General features: G+C 39.8%; 1 protein-coding gene across 1 annotated transcript; it reads right to left on the bottom strand.

Moving 5' to 3' along the window:
- Positions 1-470: 470 nt before the first annotated feature.
- slc1a5 (solute carrier family 1 member 5) lies at positions 471-10,123 on the bottom strand. Its single transcript, XM_079678405.1, has 8 exons — positions 9,415-10,123; positions 5,130-5,172; positions 4,925-4,993; positions 4,648-4,814; positions 4,295-4,528; positions 3,917-4,111; positions 3,598-3,732; positions 471-2,994 (listed from the first exon to the last, which is right to left on the bottom strand). Exons 1-8 carry the CDS (start codon positions 9,951-9,953, stop codon positions 2,760-2,762), a joined length of 1,617 nt encoding a protein of 538 aa, XP_079534531.1. The 5' UTR covers positions 9,954-10,123; the 3' UTR covers positions 471-2,759.
- Between the last annotated feature and the right edge of the window lie 2,034 nt (positions 10,124-12,157).

Below are 12,157 nucleotides of genomic sequence, written 5' to 3'. Positions count from 1 at the left end.
CTTCAGCCATATGGCATGAGCCGAGGGGGTGAGGGGGTTATAATAGGACACACAGGAATGCAACTTGCTTACGTCAGACTGTCCCAATGGTGGTGTATTTGCATTACTCTTACTTACTGTAGGATAACCAAAATTGTTCAGAAATGTCTGTGTGGGGTTATTTTTGGATTAAAATAAATAGGAATCTCCGTACATATTAAATAAGTTTTCCCTCTTGCATGCTGCCACAGTATATAATCTGGAAATGACTGACTAGAACTAGTTTTCATGAGGCAATAAATGTATTTTTCTTTGCAGATTGTAGTGCTTGCAATTAAAAGACACACCCGTATCTCACGATGTTAATGAAAGTGACAACACTCTTCAACAAAGTCTCGTAAAAATAGGGCCAGTATTCCTTCCTGTAATCTTGCTGGCAAACAAATCAAAACTATAACCTACTTGGCGGAGTTACCAAAACAATGGCCACATTTTTAAAAAAAAGGCCTTTATTGTTTACATCCTTAAGACAGTAAAATCAGACTGTAACCTGGGAAGATTTGAAACAATAATAAATGTACAACTACCATGTGCACACACATCACAACACAGATAATATGCGCGGACCAGACAGATGTCCATATGGTGAAAGATCTCAGAAGGGAATGATAAAATCTTTACAACCTTCCACCAAACGCTTAAACATATTATACATTATGATGAGGCCGCAGGACCGCAGTGATTTCCTTTTTTTGACCATCATGGGAAAAACTGCAAAACTAGAACAGTTTAAAAGCTGATAAAGAATACAGACTTGAGGAATTTGTATTGGACATTAGTCAAATATATCCCAGTAATTTGGTTGATTTTAACAGTTAATGATATGGATGGAAGTAATACACATTCAATAGTGCAACTGCAGTTAATCATACATACATGGCATATGGTGCACACATTGAATGCATGTCGCATTTGAAAATAAACGTGTAGCTATAGGGTGCCACCAATACAATTCATAACATCACTTCTTTTTTTACACAGTCTCACAAGTCTACCACTACTAATATGAAAAAGAATATTCCAAAAAGGATCACCTTTTACAAAGAGTAACATCTACAATCCAACCCACAACATGTAACTGAATTATGGAGTAACTAACATGTCAAAACGTACGCTAAAAAAAAAATCTCTTTGGATTTTGATTAGGGAAATAAATAAAATTATCAGAGGCATTAACGATGACATACATGTAGGCCTGAAGCCCATATATAACTAGTATTTAATGATTATGGCCATCAAAGGCAAACTTAAACAGGTTTATGTGGAGACATGCTTAACTTTGACTTAAATCCTTTCAGTTTTCAGGCGCCAACAATCAAAACAAACTAGTAGTCCATTGCTGTTATTTGATCAATGTAGCAAAATCCTTGTAGTGGAAGGACTTGTTAGTGACTTACACATCACATTAAGTCATGCTTTACACAACGTCAAACAAATGTCCTTATGTCAGTCTGTGCTTTAACATACATATGTGTCTTGGTTAGATGATGGTACCAACACAGAGCAACAGCAAGTAAAATTAAACACGTAGGCTTTGGTTAAAAAATTAAAAACTTCTTGGAAATGACATTCAAAGTTAACAGGTGTTAAACGTTCTCCTTGTTTGGGTGATTTTTGGTTTCAGAATATTAAAAGTACAGTCTTCAAGCCATAGTTAAACCTGAGGTTGTGTTGCCAGCCTTCACACTACCGTCCATCAGAAGAGGCAGAAAGGCTTGGAGGTCAATCTGTTTCCATACATATTCACGTAGTTTTAAGCCCTTGTGTTAAAAGTTCCTTCATTAAGCATAGGGGTATTGAAATAGCATCAAGCATGTCCTTTTGTGCAGCTGAAGAGGATATTATTTCCTTTGTGTGCTATTGCTTTTCACCATGAGAGAGAGAGTCTTCGTACAGACACAAATAACATAAAATGTCTATAACAACTAATGTAGTGTCTTTTCTCTTGAGGACAGTCTCGGCCATTTCAATACAGGGCATATGGAATATAACCTAGTCAAACTAGTGTTTCATATGCTTTAAATATGACACATTTAAACACAAGACATGAAGTTTAAATACATGACATGATATCTGCATTAAAAAAGGGGCTTTAAGGATTTAAAATAAAATACAAAGTAAAAAAGGAGAGGGTGTTTAAAAAAAAGGTACTCGATTCCAGATGGAGAAAACGAAAACTTTTTCTTGAGAAAAACCAACGGCAAGCAGTTATGTGGTCTCTGTCAACTTATAAAGTCAGACATTTTTGTGTTTTCCACCACAAAGTCAACAACCTGCCCTAATTGTCAACACCAGTAGTGTGCAAATTAGTGAAAATGTAACATTTTTTTTTATTTATAAAATTAAATGTTAGAGGGTCACTAGAACAGCCCCTTGACATAGTAGAGGTACACAGTGATTTGGTGAACACCTGCTGTTTACAACTTGGCCAAATGTAAAATGTCTGACATTTTGAAGAAGACCAACCATATGTAACATTAGTAGCCAGCCTAATGTACAATTATGCCTCTAAACAAGGAAACAAAAGTCCCTATGATGTGATGGATTTTTAATGTCCGCCTTAACTCTTTTGCACAGAATAGTGTCGAGGTAAGATAAAGTTTCATTGCATCTTAGTCCATCCTCTCTTTTCTACAGGGCATAAAAAAGGGGTTAAGAATCTCAGGTTTTGCAGGAGTGTGAAATAAGTGAGCGTATCATTGATGGTATCAACAGCTTGATTACATGGCCGACTCTCTTTCACCAGAAGGAGACTTCTTCTCTTCACTGTCCCTCCCACCTCGCCTCTCAATGAGCGGCGAGTTCTCCGGGGCCGCAGCTGATTGGTCTCCGTCCATCCTGACCTCGCTCAGCTCTGCTCCCTCCTGCCGTTGGGCCGTGCGGTCCACAAAGTGCTGCAGGATCCCAGCGCCGAAGGCATCGCCCTCTACATTAATCACTGTGCAGGTACGGTCACTGAAGAGACACAGAAGGGAGGGCAAACCACATTTATATACATTGTTTATGCAGGTTTCAAAAGGTTACATTTTGGACTTTAAAGACCCAATAGAATTCAAATGAATACCCATCTGTGTTTTGTGATCATGTACAAATAACAGTAACTTAGAAAAAATAAACGTCCTAGACTTGAATGCATAGGAGAACATTGATGTAATCCCACTATACAATATTAACAAAAACTCAAAGCATGACGGTCACCATGGAGATAGACTCATGGATGTGCCGCAGTAAATACGGCAAGGTGGAACATTTTCTATTGTGATCCAGTTCTCGGCTATGCAAAAAAAATCAATAAATTCAGGCGCCCCTTTTAAATATTTACAGTCAACACATCAGTAAAACATTATCAAGACTTATCAAATCATTTTCTTTTAAAGAGGCCAACATTTCAGAACATTTAATATAAGACATATTAAGGAAAGAGCTCTGTAAATAACTGCCTCAGACTTTGGCAAGGAACAGAGTAAATCTTAATTCGATTCTGTAAGGTATGTCATAACTGTTGCTTGGTGGTTGTGTTCTGTGTTTTTCATAAAATCCCCAAAGTTGTGTACTTACACAAGCCAGTCAACAGCCAGGATGAGAGAGATTTCTTTGGTGGGCAGTCCTATGGCTTCCAGGATGATGGCGAGGGTCAACACACCACCAGCAGGTATACCCGCTGCTCCAACACTGGATGCTGTGGCTGTCACACTAACAAATCAAGAGGGAACATGATCACAGTTAGACACAGATTCACTTCCATAGAGCATTGTCACAAACATTTTATTCTATTCAGACTACATTTGCACCTAATAAGTAAGGTAATTGTAGAATTGCATATCAAATGTATTCAGCAGTGTAACTCCAGTTGTGTTTCAGTGGCTTTGGGACTTACAGGATGGTGATGACTTGGATAAAGTTAAGTGAATAGTTGTTCAGCTGAGCGATGAAAACAGCAGCCACACACTGGAAGAGAGCCGCTCCGTCCATGTTGACCGTTGCTCCGATGGGCAGGATGAAACGGCTGATGTGCTTGGATACGCCGTTATTTTCCTCCACACACTTCATCATCAGGGGCAGAGTGGCAGAGCTAGGAAACAAGGAATGTGTGAGCGTATCGAGGTGAAAAGGTATTTCCACGTGTGTTTGTAGAGAGAGGAAAGTGTGTGTGTTTAAGAACAGAATATCCTTAGTATTAAAAACCAGAGGGAACAAATAAGTGTGTGTGTTTGCATGCCAGAGTGACAGAAGGGAGCAGCGTGCCGTTTATTACCTGGAGCTCGTTCCGAAGGCCGTTGCCAGAGCTGTGAATATCCCCCAGAGGAAGGTGTATGGGTTCTTCCTTGTAATGACGAAGTAAATGAGAGGCAGCACGAGGATGCCATGGATGGCATGTCCAATCATACAGCAGATTATGTATTTGCCCAGACTGGCAAATAGTAAGGCAACATTCTCCATCTCAACAATCTTGCCAGCCACGAGAAACATGATACCAAGAGGGGCATACCTGTAGAGAGACAGTGAGGTGAGTGCAGGAAAGACAAATAAGTGGACAGATCATTAAATAATTATGGTTCTGGAACTTACACAAAGAACAAGCCTCTCGCATTTACGCAAGTTTCTTACCACATGATCCAGGAGACCAGCACCATGGTGGCTTCATTGAAGGAGTTGAAGAACTTGATCAGGATTTCTCCTTCCTCTCCCAGTTTTCTCAAAGCCACACCAAAAACAATGGCAAACACAACCAGACCAAGAATATTCATCCCGTCCTGGTCTTTACCAAAAGGCACCTGGAGACACGCACAGAAGAAAAACGTCAGGGCACAGATCCACACCAGACACAAAAACATGTTGGATTATGATGTGTTGGGTATTTCTGGTTAATGTTATGGCCCTTTACCTTTTCCACTGTGATATTGGGGTTTCCATCAGTACCATTCCTGGTAATCAGCTTGTAGCTTGTTGCATACTGGATGGGAAAGAAAGTTTTGACAATTATTTACTTTAGTAACTTGAGTCAGTTAAATAAATAATCTTAAAAATATCCGTTAAACAATTTCAAATGATCAGTTTTGTAAAGTGCTAGAACAGATTACAGTACTTACTGATTGAAAGGCAGCAGAAACCAGGTTGGATGGAAATATGTTTCTGTGGAGAGAGAAAAACAAAACACTTTAACGATAATTCCACAGTAAGTATACCAGATGTCTCAGGAGAAATCCAATGAAAACAAGGTAGCTGTAATTGGAGGAAGATAAATTACATAGTAGAAAACAATACAAAGCGTGAGTCTTGTTTTCATTTGCATACACACAACAGCAAAAAAGAAACCTGAGCACTTATGTGAATCGAGACACAAAGCAAACACATCGTAAAGCTATAGAGTGGTCTTTGTTGAGTTTATAGCTGTTCCTGGTGAATTCTTAAATGTTTTCACAGCACATTAATAATTTAAATCAACTACAAAAAGATAGTCCTTTCTTTCTGTTGTAGAGACAGCAGCAAAAGTTACCCTCTGGGCACCACTTGATACTTCTAGCAAATGGAATCACAAGATGGATCATGTGGAAATAGCTGGGAGAATTTACCTTTAAGCCCCTTTTCCCCCACTTCTAATTGCCGTTTGGCTATTCAATCTCTGCTGAGAAGTGTACACACATACGTTGGTACATGGGTCGAACTGCATGTTAAATCTCTAAGAATGCATGAAACCAACGTGTCCCAGATAGTCCTATATGTATTGGATTTAGAATATAATCAAGGCATTAACTTCACAAGCCCTTTCCAACCATTAGTTCCCTTACATTGGAACCATAATGCATTAGAATTAAAACATCATGTGATTGTGGCATGGCAACATGAAACACCCTGCAACGGGAGCACAGACTGAGGCAAGATGTGCTGCAAATAACCATGGCTGCCAGGCTTTCAAGCAAATAGCAAACTTTATTTGGATATTCAAGTGGTTGTGTATTTACAACGGATTTGTATGACTAGCAAAGGGACATCATCGCAATATCTGTATGTTTAGTATTATTAGAAGCGCTGCCACGGTTGTCTAAATCATCAGTTAGACTTTTGATATTTCTTTTGAAAATACTTTTCAGATCCTGCTTTTGAATACAATGATCAAAAAGAAGAGCCAAACGATTTTTGATTTGCAAACAATACACCGACGTCCCTCCCTAATCATTAGGCCTAAAGGATGTTATAATGACTTCAGAGGATAAAACAATACTGGTTGCTAAGGAATTGATTCTGCAGAGATTTAACCAGAATGGATCCACTTCCTTGTTCTTTGTTGTGGCAAATTCACTCCTGTTGCAGGTACAAAACCCTTCCAATAAAATGCAGGTTCATTAGAATATATCACCCCCCCCCATCTCAGTATCTCCGCCCACTGCTTTTGAACTACCCTTAGGGCATAAAGAGACAGGCGTGTACCTAACACTGTCTATTGCACAACCAGAGATGACAATAATCAGTGGTATGACAACAATCCACACATTCAAATGCCATTATTAGGTGGGTGTGTTTATTTTGTGTCAGGCTTCTGTTTGTTTTTGGAAAATTGTTGTGACGTCTCTCCAGCATCTTGTTACACCAGGATCTAGCACCAATCAGAGAACATCTAGCGAAGGTCGACGTGGAATTATTAATTTTTAGGTTCTTGCCAAACAACCATTATTTTAGGTTCTTGATAGGCCAGATGACAGACTAGCTCCTACTCTTTACACATTGAGCCACATTAGACAGGACACCAAGTTATATGATCAAAGCAAGAATATAATGAAATGGTAAAGTTTAAGAAGTGAATTGGCTGTCTGGAATTGTTTTAATTGTAATATATAAGGAAGTCTAAGTAAATGTGCTTGTTTAAAAAGAGAACACCTCCGCCTTAATAATAATAATTCCTTACATTTATTATAGCGCTTTTCCAGATGCTCAAAGCGCTTAAGACAAATGATACTCACACTATGTTTAGTAATTTAAAAAGAAAACGCTGAGACGTGTCACTTCTTTCCTGTAGCTATAGGCAAACAACGTTGTCAATAATGTCACCAGCAGCTACTGATAGCAGTCATCTGTGAGTGTAGGTCATATTGTTTAAAGTGGGAAACCAAACAACATGTGGCAGATAGGAAATGTCAACAAGGGTATGTAGGAGTGGCTCCAGTCACAGTTTAACCCATCACAAACATCGGTAAGCTAACAGTTGGTATTCTGCTGTACTGCTTGGACAATGACAGAAAAGCATTTAATAGAGTGCGAGTCTTGGAACAATGACCAGGCCATTTTTACGCTTTGATGAACAGCCCCCCGGTAAAGTCTCTTTGTCTTTGTTGTCACAATTAACTAGAACACCAACTGAGAAGGATCACTGTAATGAGAGGCACGGGTTTTGTCAGCTTTCTTAATAGGATAATGTGTTAGTGTGTGCGTGTGGTGTTGGCATGTGTCCTGCACGAGCTAAACATTACTTTATGAACAGCAGACGACCACAGTAAATCGTTTTTGAACAAAGGTGTTCCAGACGTTGCATTCAGGAACATCCTTTAACACTAAACTGGACCAGTATATTGATTCTAGAAGTAAAATAAGTATATCCCTTTTGATCCTTGCTGTTAAACATGAAGAGTCAAACAAAATGGTAAATAGTCCATCTGAAGTTTGTAAACCAGACCATTGTGTTGCAATTAACATAAGGCCTCTGATAAAAACCATCAGGATAACATTGTTAATCTACGAGTGGTTGTGTTTTGCTCTGTTAGTCCTGCATGTGTAATCTGGCTGTGGGCAGTATGAAATGTATTTAGGAGGTGTTACCCGGGCAAGGTCACACTGCTGGTATGGGAGAGAGGGTGGAACATACTGGCTTTTATAGTAAACAATTCCATAATTCATGGAAAGCTGCACTGAATTCTCTAAAACTAACCAGAAAAAATTATGCAATAGAGTCCCACGTGTATATGAAAAGTGAATTTCAGTTATTATGAAATAACAATACAGGTTTATATTGCTCAATAAATACTGTTGTAGAGAGCCCATGACAAAGCTGAAACTCAAAAGAGTGTTAACCAAAAGGGTACCGTTTCTCAACTATAAAGAAAAAACTTCAAAGGCCCTTTCTAGTCACTAGCAGGACTTTGTGGTGTAGTGTGTGTTTATAAAAAGGCTGAGGTTCAAGAGCCTTTAACCTTATAGTAAACTAATCTACTACTGAATAGGAGGCTGTGGCTTAGTGGATAGTGTGCTGGACGAATCAGGAGATAGCAAGTTCGAGTTCCACTGCAGTCAGCATGTCCCTGGGCAAGAAACTTCACCCCAAATTGCTCCTGTGGGGATTGTCCACAATACTGAATGTATGTAAGTTGCTTTGGATAAAAGTGTCTAACAAATGAAATGTAATGTAATGAATAGATGCTGGCTTAGATAAGAAATGCCTTTAGGAGATCTATCTGATTTTGGAGATGAGAAAACCAACAACCTCATATAACATGTTGTGTATAATGTGTTACTGCAAATTCCATACATGATTATGTGTCAAAAATGTTAGATTCTGAGTAAACCTTTTGCCAAGTCTAAGCACTGCTGTTGTCCCTTGTTCCTCAAAAGATGACCCATGAATGTGACACATTCATAAAAAAAAGAGACAGATGTGGTGAAAAATGGACACAGTGACATGCAAGTGCAAACAGAGTCACCAAATTAAAGCCTGCAGGGCACTGAGCCAGCCTTCTGACATCAGATAAATGTTAGACCACATTTCTCCTAACCACGTTACTTTGTAAACTACAGTTTGTCTTTAAATGGTGTTAAAAATACATCCTGCTTCACACGTATGGTAGTAAATTAAGTGGAAAGGACATACTCTTGACATAACCGTGAAGCGCTTCCTTAGAGTAAAATTAGAAGAGCGAGAAGTTGAAACTTTACAAACGGGGGACGAAACAGGAAGTGTTTCAATGTGTAATCCACGTGTTAAAATAAAGACAAAATGTGAACGAAAACTAAATTATTGAGTCAACTTGTGTCTACAAAAAGAAAACATGGTAAAAAGAAGGAGGACCGTAGTCGTTGTATGGAACAGACCGAGACAACAGGCACTCTGTCCGGGGGAGTGAGCAGAGCTGATGCAACTGTAGATGTCATTACAGCACACCTAGCTGAGGTTCAAGCTACACGACCCAGTGGCCAGACTTATTTTGTCTTTGTGACTTTAAAACAAAAAATGTGAGTCCTTTACATGACCGAAAGATAAAGCCAACTTAGTGTGTAACTTATTAGCAACACGTTTAACATATAACTTGAGGAACAATAACATAGTAAGCATCGTTTTTAAGAGTGTCTGGGTTCAGCAGGTTTTGAAGTGTGGGGGGAATCACTTACCTGATCAAATCTAAGAAGGAGTCTATCACTTCTTTAGCCACAGGTACTTCGTCCCCAAAGTCTTGCAACGTGGGTTTGGCTATCGACCCAGACCCGGGTTTTATGATGTAACACATTATAACTCCGATGGAGGACGCAATTAATGTGGTGACCAGGAAGAAGAGCATAGCCCAGCCGCCAAGTTTGCCCAAGGCTTTAGGATCGATGCTTGCCGAACCGGACACTAGACTGCACACCACCAGGGGGATGATGATCATCTTCAACAGTCGGATCAGCAGTTCTCCGGGGAACCCGATGTAGATGATCTGGGTCTTGGACAACGTCGCGTTGCGCACCCCAAGTCCAATAAAAACACCGATGATGACTCCGGCCACGGTGAGAATCACCAGCAAGTTGGCCATCACTATTCTCTTGACCCGCTGGACCAGCGGCTCCTGGCCGCCTTTATTCGGGCTCTTCATTCCGGTGATCGGTGTCTGATCGAGGTGTGCGTCGCCGTTGGATGCCTTCCCCTCCTCCATGTCCATCTTCTCAGCCATTGTGCTCTTGAAAGTGACCCTGACAATACTCCGAAGAGCTCAAACGCTATTGTTACTGAGGTAATAGTAACTTTTAATATTATAAGCACTCGCTGCCGGTTTCCGTCACACTTACACACGGTGCTGCCACTCCACTGAGCCTATGTGACTTCACTTATCTACTCGGAAAGGCAACACCCACTATGACGTGACTGCTGGGCGTGTTTGGTTAGATAAACTGGAAGCTGTCAATTTGCCTATTACTCAGTGGCGTTTTTGTTTTTTTCGGATTGTAGTTATAATTTTAATAAATAAATAAAAACACTTCGTTTAGTTTCGGAAATTCTTTGTTGTGTGTTGCTGCCGGCCCGTCTCTCCCCCATTCTCATTGAGTATTTTACAAAGAGTGAAACAGCGCCCCTCTAGATGTTATGGTGAAACAGTAGATTGCACTCTCTGTTGCGAGAGGAGGCCAGCCGAAATTTGCTTCCCTTGGTGAAAAAAAATTGAGGGATTGACCAATCAGATGAGGCTCACGTCATGCCCCTGCCAACCTGTGATTGGTCAGGGCCATGCCAAGGGAAGCCAGAGGCGGCTGGCTTCCCTTGCCTCACGATCCAATCAAATCACATCAACTTAGTGGTGCAGTGACGCGTCCCAAAAAGCGGAAGTAAGCTGCACCCGGTTTCCCTCGACAAAATAGCAATGGGATTTCTCCATAGGATTTTGGAAAATAGCTCGAAAAAAGGTCAGTGGAAAACGAACCTGTTAGGTAAATGCACGTTTTGTTCAGTCGGATAATATCCACATGTCTACCCTACTTTTATAATTTTCGAATCATAAATCTAATCGATAGAAGATAGATAGCGTCACTGCACCACTCCTACCGCCGTTAGAAAGTAGCAAGCAACTGAAGCAAGTGCAATTATGGAGGGTGGAGATTTGGAGTATTTAATCAAAAATAATTGTACTAAACTTCCACTGAAGCAGCAACAACAAATACAATCTGATGACAGCGAACCGGGGACGTAAAACGTTAAAGGTCTCCTGATTTAGTTTGTGAATGAATGCTTATTAGAGTTTGGGCTGGAGAGTGCGTGCGGACCTGTCGGTCAAATAACAGGCGTGTGTAAGTCCTGCATCTGTATGATACAAATGTGTGTAAAATGATACCGGGCGCTGTAATCACTCATCTGGTTACGTTATTACATTGACCACCACCCAATGTGAATTATTGTTCTTCGTAAAATATCCTTTATCTGTGATGACCTCGTCTGGTTGGATGATTAACCATCTTGCGTTTTACCTTTTTGTGCCAGAGCTATAAGTCCAAGATAATTATTTGCAATACAATTTCAAATCATGTTTCAAATAATTCAGCTGTCTTAAAGTCAAGGAGAAAAGGAAAATGTGAATGTGCATGACACAAACAAAATAACTTTGAAGTTGTCACATTCCAAGGTAATGTTATATAGCCCCCCCCCCCCCCCCCCCCCCCCCCCCCCATTACTTTTAGCCAATTATCATTTATGTTTCTTTACCTTCATCTAGAACAGCGCGGTGTTCAGGGCCTAATAACTAGAAAATAATAACGATGGTGTAGAGTAGACTTTGCAGACAAAAGTAAAGTTTGGCATATAGCAGCATTTTCATGTTTAAATAGAGTTTATACATGAAAGACTATGCAGCAATAGTTTATTTGATTGATGTGAATACACTGAAAATAGCTACCTGAAAATAGCAAGAAACTAGGTCTTGCTTCGTGCAGGGAAAGCATCACTGCATGCACATTTCCTTAAGCATAAATATGCAAATATTTGAGCTGAATGAGACTTTAAAAAAAATTGAACATGAGGAAAATGTATTGAAAAAGTGATACAGAATTTTTAAATGAAAAAGCTGCAAGTGTTAGTGAAGTACATCAACCGGGAAGCTTTGCCTGCACAGCTGTGGAGACTGCCACTGGACTTTGATGAGACCTCCCTCCTTTGAGTGTTTATTTGTTCTCTTCCCAAGAACCAATTCAACAAAGAATATCATTATTGTTATAGTCTTTACATCAGGCATGTGGAACCACAAGCAGATCACCATAACAATAAGCAATTTAATGCTTTTAAGTAATGATAATTGAGTATCACAGGTTACATTGCACAATTTCAACTGCACTGTGACTCAAACAACCACTGGAAAGCAAGGCATCCTTCTCCTTTTATTCTGATATATTT

This window comes from Notothenia rossii (genome assembly GCF_949606895.1).
Source record: "Notothenia rossii genome assembly, chromosome: 4".
NCBI lineage: Eukaryota > Metazoa > Chordata > Actinopteri > Perciformes > Nototheniidae > Notothenia > Notothenia rossii.
The sequence above is the reverse complement of the archived record's forward strand: the minus strand, read 5'-3'. Positions and strand labels throughout refer to the sequence as shown.